The sequence below is a fragment of the Salmo trutta genome, chromosome 3 (genome assembly GCF_901001165.1).
Source record: "Salmo trutta chromosome 3, fSalTru1.1, whole genome shotgun sequence".
Lineage (NCBI taxonomy): Eukaryota > Metazoa > Chordata > Actinopteri > Salmoniformes > Salmonidae > Salmo > Salmo trutta.
Genome location: NC_042959.1, coordinates 72,302,797 through 72,319,752, shown reverse-complemented (window position 1 = coordinate 72,319,752; position 16,956 = coordinate 72,302,797). Strand labels below are relative to the sequence as shown.

Genomic DNA, 16,956 nt, shown 5'->3' with positions numbered 1-16,956 from the left:
GCCCCCTGCAGATGTTTCAATTGTTGTTTTTATATACACTTGGGAAATGTCTCATGTGACCATTGGCGCACAGCCTGCTATTGCTCAATCGAGTATTATAAGCCTTTATCATACTACCTATGGTGTAACCTATATTACGCCCTGCAATTCAGACTTCCTTGAAACAATGACGTTTTCTTTTTCCCGTTTGAGTCCGCCCCCTCACTAGAACTCGCGATTTAATACCCTGGCGTATCTTTTGAGATTTGAATGCATTTCTTAAAGTCTTACTACAAATTAGATTTAAATATTGGAGACTCGACTGCATCGCCATTTGTCATGTAGGAGCGGTTTTGATAAAGGTAAGTGACGGTAACTCTCCGCCTGTAGTTTTGGGAAAAGAGATTGATAATATCGGACTTCTGTGGCTAAAAACAGTGGGTGTACGCTACAGTGAAATCGAAACTAAATACGTTTTCTCGGTTTTTATTGTGGCTTAAGTGGGGTGTATTCTTGAACTAGATATGAACTTTGTATGAATTAAAATGCATAACCTAGTTATAACATAAGTCCCGGAAAATAATTTACAAATAATTTGCCTCGCCATAAATGGGTTCCCGAGTGGCGGTCTGAGGCACTGCATCTCAGCGCTAGAGGCGTCACTACAGACACTCTGGTTCGAATCCAGACTTTATCACAACTGGCCGTGATTGGGAGTCCCATAGGGCGGCCGGGTTTGGCCGTCGTAAATAAGAATTTGTTCTTAACTGACTTGCCTAGATAAACAAAGGTTACATTCTAAAATAAATAAATGCATAGCCTAGATCCGATAGGCTATGTACATTATTTTTTGAGACTTGCGTTATAACGCAAGCTAGGCTATGCGTTTTAAATCAAACAAAGTTCATATCTATATAGCCTTGACATGGTAGTATTAAAGTTATTTTTACACAGCGAAATACTGATTCATATTGACAACATTTTCTTTGCACTAGAAAAAAGGTAAGTCAAGTAGGCTTAATATGTGAAAGCATTATGAAGAGTTTTGTCCCACGTGTTACCCCATCTCTCCTTTCTGCAGGTTTTGATCTTTTAAAGATGGTGTTAGTGAGAAGAAGGGTGTGAAAGAATGGACGTCTTGAGAGGGAAATGGAAGGAAAAATGCATTCTTAACGTTTGCGCTCTGCTCGTATTGGTAAGAAATTTTAACACGAACAGATGCATAATGCCGAGTCCTCTACCAATAACATAATGCCCATCTAGTCGTACTTATTTCTCAGCAATACATCAATTATCCCCCACCAATCCATCAAATTTGTCAATTATTCACACCAATCAATTCAGTGTTAATAAATTATTAAATCAGTAAATCAATTAGTCAATCATTTCAGGAATAGGCCTATACAGTAGCCTATCAATCAGTTCTAAAATATTTTCAGTAATTACATATGACTGGTATTTGATTGGATCTGTTCTATAACAACAATGTAATGTTGCAGTGCTGGTCAGTAGACCCCTACCTCTTGGCACCACCTGAGGGGAGTCAATGCCCTGACGGGAGTCATTACCACAATGCTAACGGGACATGCTGTCGAAAGTGCCATGAAGGTAGGCCTTCTGTACTGTACTATATTACACTGCACTTATACAACTGGGCCTTTCCATTCCAGAGTGTAATGTGGGTGTAACTTATACTTTTCCATACACTATGCATTGAGTTGAAGATCAAATCCGCTTTAAAGGGAACAGTGCCACTGTTCGCCCCAAAACTAGGGTAACTATATGTCCTGGATTGTTTTATTTATTTATTTTTATTTCACCGTTATTTAACCAGGTCCCTAATTTTTGCCCTTTGTCCAACGTCCTGCAACCAAACAATCATGTCCCTCATTTTATCAACAAATTAAAACACTACTAATTTAGAAAAAAGCTTGATTTTTTTTATTTTTTAGACTTCCTATTAATTTGATGAGAATTTACATTCCAACCTGTCTCTTTTGCAATCAAGTTGCCCATATGACAATATACTATAGCATAAGGATGTGGTGCTGGTGATGTTAAAGGGGAAATCTGCAGTAACTACATCCATTTTTGGATTCAATTAATGACATTACATTGTTGTTATAGAAATACCTATTGATTTTTGAAGAATATAACTTAGAAATGCCCCATGAGCTTAGTTCAACTGTCGTACCCCATCAGAACCCAAAATATCAGCTTGTTTTACTACAATGTTTGTAAACAAAGTAAATGTTAACAAATATTGTATAGTCTCAAAACATGATTAAAACTATAATTTTGATATCATGGATGTTCAGTCCTTGCATAGCTCTGTCTATGAATTTGAGAGTGGTTACGTTTCTCCAGCCCCATCCCTCAACTTGTTTATGCTTTCTTATTGTTTCAACTGCTGATGGACGCTTCTAACACTTCTCCAATGTTGTTGAGATCTGATATCCTGCACAGCGCAAGAAGAGATGTAGGCCAATGTCATATCATCAACCAATCACATTTTTCAAATATTTTCGTGGCTAAATTCCAGCTAAACTTGGAGAGGACAGTTACCTACCGGTGTTTACAAAAAGCGTGTGTCTAACGAAGAGCTACAAAAGTAAGTAAACAGCCGTATTAGACTGAAAAATATAAGGTCATTTCGTCAAACTTTCCATGCTCATTAGTTGCTCATTCAACATATTTGATGCTACTTCACTCAATCCTGTTTTAAAAGTCTATTTTCTTTTCCCCTGAGAGGAACCAGAAATGTTTAATTGGCCAAATATTCCCAGATTTCCGTACAAAACAGCCACACAAGTGGTCTCTTGATTCTGGATCACCAAATGTTGCGCAAGGCAAAAGAGAAGGCTACGTGTGTTTCAAATGGCTCGCTCGGTGCAGCGAGGGAGATGTGTGTGTCTGTGTATTGATGTCAGAGGGGGAAAACCTATGTTTGCAGTAACTTCTTTGTTGTTATAATATCCCAAATGGATGTAGCAGTTTCACCAGTTAAGGATTCCAGCTTTAAACAAAAATCTTATTTCAAGATTCTACTCTTATTGTGTATAAAAGATGGCCGTTCAGTCGTCTATCACACGGTAGGCCTACATACTGTATACTATATTTGTCACTCTCTAGCCTAGTTTTAGCGCTGACATATTACCAGGTTTTACAGTAAATACATTTGCTGGATTGTGTTGCCTCCCCCTTAGTATGTATGCCTTGTGTTCTCCAGGGTTTAAGCTGAAGGAGCACTGCACTAAGGACGGCGAGAATAGCCAATGTGTCCCCTGTGAAGAGGGCAGGACGTACCGAGAGAAGAGTAACTATGTCAAGACCTGCCTCCGTTGTACACTCTGTGTTGGTACAGTACAGTTATTTAGTAACATTTTCAATGATTTACAATAATGTGCAATTATTTACAAAATACATAGGAAAAAAATGGCATCACTATAGATGGTCTCAATATGGTATGAAAGCAAATGTCTCTTGCCTTCTCTCTCTTTCTCTCTGTTCTGTTCTTCTTGGCTGTGTTGTTCCATACACCTGTAGACAATGAGGAAGAGGAGTCACCATGCAAGAAGAGTAGGAACACAGTGTGTCGCTGCAAAAAAGGCTTCTACAAAAATAGAATCAACTCGGAAACACGGGAGTGCCTCAGTTGCAAGACATGTGGACCTGGAGAGAGAGAAACACAACCATGTGAGTTTGTCTTGCTAGTGTGGTTCGTAATGTTTCCCGTTTTCCCACCAACCTGGTATTTACTTATGGATTACACAGTATAACGGTTATTACATAATAAGGACAACCCTTTGTTTTGTTCTACTAGTAGTATTATTTGTGTGTGTGTATGACAACGTTTGTGTGTGTACTGAGTGTACATACTGTTGTTGACAGGTACTCAAGAGAGTGACACAGTGTGTGAATGTAAGGACTTCTACTTCCGAGACAAGAAAAACAACAAGACCTGTCTTCCATGCAAAATGTGAGTACTGGCTTGTAAACAAGCTGACACTTTTTTGTCCGTTAAAACTCTTGGGTTCAGCCCTAGTATATAATTATACCCACAGGAAGAGCTGAATAGTAAGTATGCCTCTTCATCCATTAAATATCTTGGAGTAAATCAAACAAAAGATACACCCAAACTTTATGACATGAATTACGATCACATCAACAAGAAAATATATGATGACCTGGACAGGTGGAATTCACTTCCCTTGGATCTTAGTAGTAGAATTGAAACAAGCAAACTGCCGAGGTTACTGTATTTGTTCCAATCACTGCCCATAGAAATCCCGCCTAAACAGTTTAGGGAATGGAATAAACGGATATCAAGGTTTATCTGGAACAGTAAGAGACCAAGAGTTAGATATACAACATTACAATTACCAACAAATAGTGGGGGTATGGCCTTACCAAACCTAAAAGATTATTATGTGTCAGCCCAATGAGACCTCTGGGTTGGTGCAATTCAGAAAACGAATCCAAGTGGAAAGACATTAGACTACTTTGACAGACACCCATACAGTCCGTTTAGGTTAATAAGGGCATGGTAACAGAAATACAATAGACAAAATCAGTGGATTAATTTCTGTCTTAAGACATGGTTTAGGGTTGTTAAGCAAATTAATTTAGACAGAGAGGTCAAACTGCTGAGTTGGCCCACATACGACCCCAGCTTCATCCCTGCAATTCAGGACAGTAGATTTAAACAGTGGATGCAGAAAGGTATCACATGATTTTGTACAATTATAAGGAATGGGATCCTGGAGAATTTACAGGACCTAAGTAAAAAAACATGGCTTAGATGAACAACATTTTTACAGATCCATATAAGTTCAACACTATTTTTTAATATAGATAAAAGTGATTGACCCTCGAGCACGTCAAAAATGTATCCAAGTATTCACTAACGCATACAACTTGGGGAGTAACAAAAAAAACTATTTCAAATCTTTACTTGGGTATTCTACCCTCAAAGAAACATTCTACAAACTACATTAAACAGAAATGGGAGGAGGAACTTATCATGGAAATAACTGATGAAACATGGTTGAACATATTTGATTCTGAACTAAGCTCTACCAACTGAAGGACTTGGAGAGAATTCTGTTGGAAGAATGTTAAACGTTTCTTCATACCACCTAAACTGAAATCAAACCAGACTGGCTCCCAAAACCCTTGTTGGAGAGAATGCGGGCTATCAAGGGGGATCACTCTCATGTATTTTGGTCCTTCCCCACAATCAAAATTTACTGGGGAGAAATAAGATCTAACATTGAAAAAATAGTTTGATTTGACATAGAGCAAACATTAATTTCTTTTGTATTTGGGTGAAATGCCTGATAATTTACATAATAGAGAAAAGTACCTGTTGAAGGTGTTACTGGCAGCCAGTAAAAAGGCTACCACTAGGAAATGGCTACAAAAAGACCCTCCCACCGTGACACAATGGATATATATGGTTAAAGAAATACACCATATGGAGGGTATGACCTTTGCTTTAAGAACTCAAGAGGAGAGAGGGAAAATGGGTTTCATACTGTAAAATTGTATGATGGGTGCTGTACCTGCCAGACCTTTTTTGTTCTTTTACTTTATTTGTATTATTGTGTTGTTCAATAAAAACAAAGTAACAAAAAAAATGAACATTCTGCTTGTAAATGGGAAGTTTAATAGAAGCTATTTTTGTGCAACAAACATTGTGCAACAAACTTCTTTCCGTGGGTGAGTTAAAAAGGAAGAAGTATTTTGACATGTCAGCTGTTTTGTGGTCACACCAACCCTGGTCCTAGAGACATACAGTCAGTTGCTATGTAAGGTTGATTGGAGAAGGTCTGTGTGTCCAGGCTTTAGTTCCAGCCCAGCACTAACACACCTGATTCACCCTAATCTACTGCTTATCAATCAATCAATCAATGAAATGTATTTATAAAGCCCTTTTTACATCAGCCGATGTCACAAAGTGCTATACAGAAACGCAGCCTAAAACCCCAAACAGCAAGCAATGCAGATGTAGCAGCACAGTGGCTAGGAAACACCCCCTAGAAAGGCAGGAACCTAGGAAGAAACCTAGAGAGGAGCCAGGCTCTGAGGGGTGGCCAGTTCTCTTCTGGCTGTTCCGGGTGGAGATTATTACAGAACATGGCCAAGATGTTCAAATGTTCATAGATGACCAGCAGGGTCAAATAATAATAATCACAGTGGTTGTAGAGGATGCAACAGGTCAGTACCTGTACCTCAGGAGTAGATGTCAGTTGGCTTTTCATATATATATATATATATATATATATATATATATATATATACCCCCGGACAGGGCCAACCAGGCAGGATATAACCATATATCAAGACCATAGGCAGTGGTGACCACTGATAAAGCGCTGGTAACTGTCTCTTTCAGTGTTCTGTCTTTCCGGAGGGGGGTATGCTGCAACAGGATGGCCTGGATGGTTCTTCTGTAGAGCTCTTCCTCACATGACTCAACATTAATCATTTCCTCTTCAAACGGGCCACTTCCTCTTCAATAACATACCATTTCCTGTGTGCATTTTCTCTCCAGTTGTGAGCTGACTGCTGACTGCCAGCAGGAGTGTTCTTCAGGCACACATCCCACTCCCAATGGCGTTGCAAAACGTGAGTTTCTGATACTTTGTGGCTGGGTCTGGCTGGAAACATAGTTTGTTTATTTGGTGGGTCACAAGATACTTTGAAACTTTTTTTGGTTTTGCTTAAACATATTGGAACTACACTATTTCTGCCATAAGGGCTGCAGAATTTATTCATTCTCTGCATGTTTTCCCCTCTTTCCAGCCGAAGACACTGGATGGGATGTTTGGTCTCCCTACCTGTTGGCTGTGTCCGTCTGTGTTTGTGTGTTATTACTGGTGGTTGTGGGGATCATGGGCGTACTAGTGGTCCGACGGAAACCGAAGGGGTCTAGCTCCTTCCCCTCTGTTGAGATCACCTCTCAGGGCTCCGAGACGTCTACTCGGGTGAGATACATCTCTCACCTTTGACCCCTGACATCTCACATTTGACCTCTGACCTGACTGGACAAACCCAATCTGATAAAAACCTCTAAAAGGGTTGTATGGAGAAAAAATAGATATCATTTCAACTACTGTTTTGAATACCCAAGAGCATTTATAGTCTGTTTGCACCATAGTGCCAGGGAGGAAACCAATAGGATTTCCTTTATTGATTGTACTGTGTTCCCCGGGTTTAGGATGTACTGGTAGTGGATGCAGTTCTATATAGTAGAATTCTGATGTTTTCCATTTTCTGTGATTGTAGAGGCTGATCCAAGAGGACCCAGAGAACGTTCTCAACCAGAGTATCCCTTCATATAGCCCAGTGTGTGAGTGTGAACAGGAGCCCCTCAGCAAGCTACCGGACTGTGTCCCCAAGGAGACCAAGAGTAAGTGTGTGTGCATGTGCGTGCATGCGAACATGTCTGGGTGCACATGTTTCCCGATCTTATCAGGACTAGAATGTCCTGACGAGTCATCAGAATGTCCTGACAAGGTAGGACAACAAGAACAATTCTGGAAAGTGAGGACTTTTTTTAAGGTTAGGGTTTGGTTAGGTTAAGGGTTAGGATTTTGAATGGAAATATGTTTTTACTCTCCAAGAAGTCCTGAGAATTCATGAAAACAAAGCTGTATGTGTGTGTGTGTTGGAATGTGATTTTTTTTTTTAATACACTACATGGCCAAAAGTATGTGGACACCTGCTCGTCGAACATCTCATTCCAAAATTATGTGCATTAATATGGAGTTGGTCCCCCCTTTGCTGCTATAACAGCCTCCACTTCTGGAAAGGCTTTTCACTAGATGTTCGAACATTGTGATCTTAGGCTTGTGTGCAGCTGCTCGGCCATGGAAACCCATTTCATGAAGCTCCCGACTAACAGTTCTTGTGCTGACGTTGCTTCCAGAGGCAGTTCGGAACTGGGTAGTGAGTGTTGCAACCGAGGACAGACTAGTTTTGCGCACTTCAGCACTCAGCGGCCCCGTTTTGTGAGCTTGTGTGGCCTATCACTGTGCAGCTGAGCCGTTGTTGCTCCTAGATGTTTCCACTTCACAATAACAGCACTTACTGTTGACCTCGGCATCTCTAGCAGGGCAGAAAGTTGACGAACTGACTTGTTGTAAAGGTGGCATCCTATGACGATGCCACTTTGAAAGTCACTGAGCTCTTCAGTAAGGCCATTCTACTGCCAATGTTTGTCTATGAAGATTGCATGGCCGTGTGCACAATTTTATACACCTGTCAGCAACGGGTGTGGCTGAAATAGCTGAATCTACTCATTTGAAGGGGTGTCCACATATTTTTGGCCATGTAGTCTATATTGAACTCTATTTTAATCTCTCTACCCTATCACCTCTCTGTTCCTCTCCCTCCAGTCTCTGAGTTGATCTACTCGGTGTTGGACCAAGTCCCCCCACGTCATGTGAAGGAGCTGGTGCGTTCGCTGGGTGTGAGTGACATAGTGATAGAGAGGGCTGAGAATGACCACCTCCGTGACACTAAGGAAGCCCAGTACCAGATGCTGAGAATCTGGGCTAAGGGAAATGCGCAGGGAGGGGGAGAGGTGCTAGCACGCCCTCTACTGTACCATCTGCTGGATAAGCTGAGAGACATGGACCTGGGAGGGACTGCAGAGGAGCTGGAGACCAAGTATGGAGATCAGTAGAGGGAGAGAGATGCAGACCGTATAGACCAAGTAGGGGACCCAGGTTTCTCTTCTCTATGTCGAATCAAAAGAGAAACCGAGAGGGACCAAGACTATTCATCATATGTATAGGATAATTAGGGGAGGGAGAGAGAGATGGGGGAGGTGCTAATGGGGAGAGAGAAGATCAGCCACATCCCCTTGTCCCCGACTTCACTTGTGTAGACCTGAGAGAATAGGATTGGTACAGTGTAAGCAATATGGTAGTTGTTCCACCTGGTCCAGATCTCATAGACTAAGGTGGAAGTGTTGCCATGCTTTCATAAATGTCATAATGTATTATATAACCTTTTGGCAATGAGGCTGATTATTGATTAGCAACCATACTGTTCTTATATGTTTTTCAAATATATATATATATATTCTTTGCACATTCGAACCAATGAGGAAACGTATGTTTATAAAAAGCAGTTTTAGACAGTGCTGTTTGTAAAACAGGCAAACTTGTAATCTGTCACACACAGGTATGAGAACCACACTAACAATTGAGTTAAACACTGTTTAGAGTAATACAGATTTAACACCCATCTATAGTATTACAGTTCTATATTACTGAGTATTAGGTGGCGATAGGTAGCCAGTAACTGAAAGGTTGCTGGTTCGAATCCCTGAGCTGATAAGGTGAAAAGAATCTGTCTGTGCCATTGAGCAAGGCACTTAACCATACTTGCTCCTGTAAATCGCTCTGGATAAGGATGCCTAAAATGTAAATGTTAAATGTATTATTTAATGGTGTTGCAGTAGTACTCAAGCTAATATTTCGATAGGAATCTGTTTAGCTTTTATCTTCCCTGTCTCTATCTTGCATTAATCAACCACAAACATATCAAAAAGATATTAGCATTATATGTCATATTTGAAGTCTTTGTATTGGTTTGTATATGGTTATTAATACTGCATAGGAGGATGTTGTATATTTGAATGGTTCTTTGATAAGTTGCTGCTTGGGCGTGAAATTCAAACTACTGTAGTTTTGCTGTCTTTTACTACTGTCTTGATGTGCATATTCTTGTTTTACAAAATAGGCTAGGGATGTATCAATCTGTCATATTTTTTTACTATTCAGTGTACAGTGCATTCCTCCTCGAACAATCACACCCATCTAGGTTGTCTCTGTGCCATGGCTTTTGATCACCACAAGTGATTGATTCTTATATCTGTACAGTAATAGTTGTGTCAGTACTGTTAGGGCACAGACAGGTCTTCTGCAGGTGTTATCCCTGAGTTATTGACATTCCTTAAAGCCCCATCATCATGCTGTCCTTATTCAGGATCACTTAGTCAGAGGACACACCTGTCACTCTGCAGGGCAGACTGTTCTCTGGGAGACTTAACATGGAAACTAGGGATGGGTAGATGGATGGATGGATAGATAGATAGCACTCACGTTTCTAGTTTTTAATGTCAGGTGCACAAGTACAGTGAAATACCATGTATTGTATTTTATCATATTTTACAGCACTTTTTAACATTGAATTGTTACAGGTGATTTTACTAAAGACGAACTAGTTTTATTCTCAAATCACAGGCATTGATTTGTTTTGATTAAGGTATGAACAAAGTTGATCAATTGTATATATTTTAAAAATAAAAAATCCCTTGTAAAAATGACCTGGTATGCAGTTGTTATTATGACTGTAAGTGTTAGCTACTGTTCTATTCAGTGTATGACTGTGTTAGCTACTGTTCTATTCAGTGTATGACTGTGTTAGCTACTGTTCTATTCAGTGTATGACTGTGTTAGCTACTGTTCTATTCAGTGTATGACTGTAAGTGTTAGCTACTCTTCTATTCAGTGTATGACTGTGTTAGCTACTGTTCTATTCAGTGTATGACTAAGTGTTAGCTACTGTTCTATTCAGTGTATGACTGTAAGTGTTAGCTACTGTTCTATTCAGTGTATGACTGTGTTAGCTACTGTTCTATTCAGTGTATGACTAAGTGTTAGCTACTGTTCTATTCAGTGTATGACTGTGTTAGCTACTGTTCTATTCAGTGTATGACTAAGTGTTAGCTACTGTTCTATTCAGTGTATGACTGTGTTAGCTACTGTTCTATTCAGTGTATGACTGTGTTAGCTACTGTTCTATTCAGTGTATGACTAAGTGTTAGCTACTGTTCTATTCAGTGTATGACTTCAGCATATATTATGTATAGCTTTGTTTTCTTGCTCATTAATTGCATGTCTGGCTGTGTGGTCTGTGTGTGTGTATGACGGTGTAATGGTGTGTATAACTTCTGGTATGTAGTCTCTGCATTCCTCGACGTAGCATTAACTTATTAAATTATACTTCTCACGCTCCCTCTCTGTCTTTGGCTCTCTTTTTATCATTATCCTGTCCTCTCTCTCCCTCCCTGTCTCTTCACCTGTCGCCACATCCCCTCTAACCTGTTCCACTTCCCTTCCCACGTCCTCTACATGTCTGCTGATCTGTCTGTCATTTGACATTTATAATCTTTTTCAATCACCTCGTTCCTCAGTCAACTACCATTCTGTGTCTCACTCTCTGTTTTATAAACCTTATAGGCGGCCCTCTTCACGTCTCTCTAGGTAGAGGCTCCTCAGACAGGGTTTTAGAGTACATGATCACTTCCTGTAGAACTATTACCTCCTCAGAATGATCGATATCACTGATTGACATGAAACAACACAAACCACCTAGTCAAAATAAATGAATCAGCGCCACTCTCATAACAAATACCACTGCTACACATTAACTAGGCCGTAGCGCAGGTGAGTTATTTTAGGAATCCTGTTGTTCTCGTCAGGCCAGTTAGAGGGCAGGGGTGCTAGAGAAAGGGAGGGAAGGAGGCGGGATAGGGAGGGACTGAATCAAAGAGAGAAAGAGTGAGAGAGCCAACAGAAAAGAAAGATGACTGTCTGAATCAAGATGGATCCAACCAAACCCAGGTAATTAATTTTACTTTATTTTATTACCGTAGAAGTAGACTTGTGAAGACACAATGGAACATTGTATCTTTTATTATTACACTTAATCAATGCCTTGACAATCTGACGTTTCTTCTTTGTATAATAATCAGTATACTTATATTGTGTTGTAATGTGTTAGTTTTATGCTGTGTGTTGATTTGAGGTTCCCCTCAGAACTAACACAGACCAACAGGTGTCAACCCAAAAAGACGAGTGTGTTTCAATGATACTTGAAGTCACCAGCATTAATGGATTTTTACTAGTGAGATATAGTGGATGTAAACAGTTGGTTAACATAGTTTAAAATTGTTTTTTTATTTAACCAGGTAGGCCAGTTGAGAACAAGTTCTCATTTACAACTGGGACCTGGCTAAGATAAAGCAAAGCAGTGCGACAGAAACAACAACACAGAGTTAGCCTCCCTGTGGCTCAGTTGGTAGAGCATGTTGTTTGTAATGGTGTTTGCAACGCCAGGGTTGTGGGTTCGATTCCCACAGGGGGCCAGTACAGGGGAAAATATGTATAAAATGAATTGAAATGTATGCATTCACTACTGTAAGTCACTCTGGATAAGAGCGTCTGCTAAATGACAAAAAAAACGAGTTACACATGGGATAAACAAACTTACAGTCAATAACACAATAGAAAAATCTATATACAGTGTGTGCAAATGTAGTAAGATTGGGGAGGTAAGACAATAAATAGGCCATAGTAGCGAAGTAATTACAGTTTAGCAAATAAACACTGGAGTGATAGATGAGCAGATGATGATGTGCAAGTAGAAATACTGGTGTGCAAAAGAGCAGAAAGTAAATAAAAACAATATGGGGATGAGGTAGGTAGATTGGGTGGGCTATTTACAGATGGGCTATGTACAGCTGCAGCGATCGGTTAGCTGCTCAGATAGCTGATGTTTAAAGTTACTGAGAAAAATATAAGTCTCCAGCTTTAGTTATTTTTGCATTTCGTTCCAGTCATTGGCAGCAGAGAACTGGAAGGAAAGGCGGCCAAAGGGGGAATTGGCTTTGGGGATGACCAGTGAAATATACCTGCTGGAGCGCGTACCATGGGTGGGTGTTGTTATCGTGACCAGTGAGCTGAGATAAGGCGGAGCGTTACCTAGCATAGACTTATAGATGACCTGGAGCCAGTGGGTCTGGCGACGAATATGAAGCGAGGGCCAGCCAACGAGGGCATACAGGTCACAGTGGTGGGTGGTATAACGGGCTTTGGTGACAAAGTGGATGGCACTGTGATAGACTGCATCCAATTTGCTGAGTAGAGTGTTGGAGGCTATTTTGTAAATGGCATCGCCGAAGTCAAGGATCGGTAGGATAGTCAGTTTTACAAGGGTATGTTTGGCAACATGAGTGAAGGATGCTTTGTTGCGCAATAGGAAGCCGATTCTAGATTTCATTTTGGATTGGAGATGCTTAATGTGAGTCTGGAAGGAGAGTTTACAGTCTAACCAGATACCTAGGTATTTGTAGTTGTCCACATATTCTAGGTCAGAACCGTCCAGAGTAAAATCTGGACCCCTACAAATCAGCTGGGCTAGACAATCTGGACCCTCTCTTTTAAAATGATCCACCGCAATTGTGGCAACCCCTGTTACTAGCCTGTTCAACCTCTCTTTCGTATTGTCTGAGATCACTAAAGATTGGAAAGCTTCCGCAGTCATCCCCCCCAAATATTAAAATATTAAACAATAAATAATAATAATAATAAAAAAATATCTATAAAAAAAAAAATATATATATATATATACAGAGAGGGAAAAAGTATTTGATCCCCTGCTGATTTTGTACGTTTGCCCACTGACAAAGAAATGATCAGTCTATAATTTTAATGGTAGGTTTAATTTGAACAGTGAGAGACAGAATAACAAGAAAAAAATCCAGAAAAACACATGTCAAAAATGTTATAAATTGATTTGCATTTTAATGAGGGAAATAAGTATCTGACCCCTCTGTAAAACATGACTTAGTACTTGGTGGCAAAACCCTTGTTGGCAATAACAGAGGTCAGACGTTTCTTGTAGTTGGCCACCAGGTTTGCACACATCTCAGGAGGGATTTTGTCCCACTCCTCTTTGCAGATCTTCTCCAAGTCATTAAGGTTTCGAGGCTGACGTTTGGCAACTCGAACCTAGGCGAGTGAGAACATATTTGGGAGGAAATGCCCAGGTATTTCTTACAGTCCCTCCACTCTAGTAGGGTGCTGTAAATCACAAAGGTTTTGGCTATGTTGCCCACTTCACTAAAGTTATTAATGAATATAATTGAGTTTAGGGGCAATGAACCACAGGATTGGGCTTCTATCTGAATCCACGTTGACTCTTGTCTGTTTGTGGTCCATGTTAGCATGTTGTGGATTTGGGCAGACCAGTAGTACAATTGAAGGGAGGGAAGGGCAAGACCACCCTTAGATTCAGGTTTCGATAGAGTGGAGAACTTGATCCTAGGTTTTTTATTGCTCCATATAAATTTGGTGATGCTTTGGTTAGTTGTTTTGAAAAAGGAAACTGGGAGATAGCATGGGAGCATCTGAAATAAATAGTTCAGTCTAGGGAGGATGGTCATACGGATGACATTAATTCTTCCTACTAAGCTAATTGGGAGGGAGATCCAGGTTTGGAGATCGTTCTTGATTCGATCCAGGAGTGGAAGATCATTTTCCTTGAAAAGGCTATTCAGATCTGGTGTTATGAAGATCCCAAGGTATTGAAAACCCTGTGTCTTCCATTGGAATGGACATAGTGTCTTCATAGAGCTGGTGAGTGTAATATTGAGAGGGCAGACAGTGGATTTGTTAAAATGTATCTTATAACCTGAAAACTTGCCATACTGAGCAATTGTGTCTAAAATGGGAGGGATTTCTCAGGGTTGGATATGTAGAGCAATACGTCATCCATGTAGAGTGAAATCTTGTGCTGCATGCCGCCTGCAGAAACACCCATAATACTTGGATTGCTCCTTATCAAATCTGCCAGAGGCTCCGCCCCCAACAAGTAGAGCAGGGGGGACAGCGAGCACCCTCGTCTTGTGCCCCATCCCAAAGGGAATCTGTCAGAGTTCAGTCCGTTTGTAGTCACCATGGCATTTGGATGAGAGTATAGTGATTTGATCCATTTAATAAAGTTTGGGCCCATATTGAACTTTTCTACTCCATCCTGTCGAACGCCTTCTCAACATCCAGTGAAGCCAGCAGGACAGGGGTCTTCTGTGCGTTTACTTGATCAATAATATCAAAAAGACGGCGAATGTTATCAGAAGACTATCTGTCTCTAATAAATCCAGTTTGGTCCGCTTTTATTATTTTGGGAAGAAGAGTGTTTAGTCTTTTGGCGAGCAATTTGGTAACTATTTTGTAGTCGAAATCCAACAAGCTTATGGGCCGGAAGGACGAGCAGGATAGAGGGTCCTTGTCTTTTTTGAGAAACACTGTAATGCGAGCTGTGTGCATTGAGTCTGGGAAAAATCCTCCAGCATTGGCATGAAAATAGGGCTAAGCTGCTACCCTGCCTTTCTAAAGTCTTCGAAAGCCAAGTTAACAAACAGATCACCGACCATTCCGAATCCGACCATACCTTCTCCGCTATGCAATCTGGTTTCCGAGCTGGTCACGGGTGCACCTCAGCCACGCTCAAGGTCCTAAACGATATCATAACCGCCATCGATAAAAGACAAAACTGTGCAGCCGTCTTCATCGACCTGGCCAAGACGTTCGACTCTGTCAATCACTGCATTCTTATCGGCAGACTCAACAGCCTTGGTTTCTCAAATGACTGCCTTGCCTGGATCACCAACTACTTCGCTGATAGAGTTCAGTGTGTCAAATTGGAGAGCCTGTTGTCTGGACCTCTGGCAGTCTCTATGGGGGTGCCAGAGGGTTCAATTCTCGGGCCGACTCTTTTCTCTGTATACATCAATGATGTCGCTCTTGCTGCGGGTGATTCCCTGATCCACCTCTACGCAGACGACACCATTCTGTATACGTCTGGCCCTTCTTTAGACACTGTGTTTTAAAATATATATATATATTTAACCAGGTAAGCTAGTTGAGAACAAGTTCTCATTTACAACTGTGACCTGGCCAAGATGATATCTATGAGGGTGCCCGTGTTTACAGATTTAGGGTTGTACCTGGTAGGTTCCTTGATAATTTGTGTGAGATTGAGGGCATCTAGCTTAGATTTTGGGGTGGCCGGGGTGTTAAGCATATCCCAGTTTAGGTCACCTAACAGTACAAACTCTGAAGACAAATGGGGGGGCAATTAATTCACATATGGTTTCCAGGGCACAGCTGGGGGCTGAGGGGGGTCTGTAACAAGCGGCAACAGTGAGAGACTTATTTCTGGAAAGGTGGATTTTTAAAAGTAGAACCTCGAACTGTTTGGGCACAGACCTGGATAGTAAGACAGAACTCTGCAGGCTATCTCTGCAGTAGATTTCAACTCCTCCCCCTTTGGCAGTTCTATCTTGGCGGAAAATGTTGTAGTTGGGGATGGAAATTTCAGAATTTTTGGTGGCCTTCCTAAGCCAGGATTCAGACACGGCTAGACATTAGGGTTGGCGGAGTGTGCTAAAGCAGTGAATAAAACAAATTTAGGGAGGAGGCTTCTGATGTTAACATGCATGTAACCAAGGCTTTTACGGTTACAGAAGTCAACAAATGATAGCGCCTGGGGAATAGGAGTGGAACTGGAGGCTACAGGGCCTGGGTTAACCAGAGGAACAGAAGAACAGAGGAGGAGTAGGATAGTCTAGTGTAGTGCGCTGTGGACAGAGAATAAAAGGAGCAGATTTCTGGGTGTGGTAGAATAGATTCAGGGCATAATGTACAGACAATGGTATGGTAGGATGTGAGTACAGTGGAGGTAAACCTAGGCGTTGAGTGACGATGAGAGAGGTTTCGTTTCTGGAGGCACCAGTTAAGCCAGGTGAGGTCTCCGCATGTGTGTGGGGTGGGACAAAAGAGCTATCTAAGGCATGTTGAGTGGGACTGTGGGCTCTACAGTGAAATAAAACAATAAGAACTAGCCGAGACAGCCGTAGACAAGGCATATTGACATTAGAGAGAGCCATAAAGCAATCACAGGAGAGCTAAGACAACAGTGGGTAAATGGCGATGAATGGGCAGAGTGGGTCAGTCATGAGTGTCTGTGGTTAAATCACTGACGTCATGGAGCAGACATTTTGATGTTCGGCACTGTGGCGGGGATTGTGTGTGTATGTGTGAGAGAGACTAGTTACGCTCTCTGAAAGTATGCAGTGTGTGTGTATCTCGTATCATGGGTGTGTTATTCACTGCT

The 16,956-nt window shown here is 41.1% G+C and overlaps 2 protein-coding genes across 3 annotated transcripts in view; both read left to right on the top strand.

Moving 5' to 3' along the window:
* The first annotated feature begins 179 nt into the window (after positions 1 to 179).
* Positions 180 to 10,321, top strand: LOC115187990 (tumor necrosis factor receptor superfamily member 1A). The gene is made up of 10 exons (XM_029747064.1): positions 180 to 341; positions 1,061 to 1,174; positions 1,479 to 1,587; positions 3,209 to 3,337; positions 3,526 to 3,675; positions 3,871 to 3,958; positions 6,536 to 6,609; positions 6,787 to 6,968; positions 7,270 to 7,393; positions 8,382 to 10,321. The coding sequence occupies exons 2-10, from the start codon at positions 1,109 to 1,111 to the stop codon at positions 8,669 to 8,671; spliced, it is 1,212 nt and encodes a 403-aa protein (XP_029602924.1). The 5' UTR covers positions 180 to 341; positions 1,061 to 1,108; the 3' UTR covers positions 8,672 to 10,321.
* A 1,213-nt stretch (positions 10,322 to 11,534) lies between these two features.
* Positions 11,535 to 16,956, top strand: part of LOC115187742 (uncharacterized) — a 21,319-nt gene continuing 15,897 nt past the window's right edge. For both annotated transcript variants that reach the window (XM_029746771.1, XM_029746763.1), the window contains exon 1: positions 11,535 to 11,621. In XM_029746771.1, coding sequence (XP_029602631.1) covers positions 11,602 to 11,621 — 20 coding nt within the window. In that variant the 5' untranslated portion in view covers positions 11,535 to 11,601. The remainder of the gene's footprint in view (positions 11,622 to 16,956) is intronic.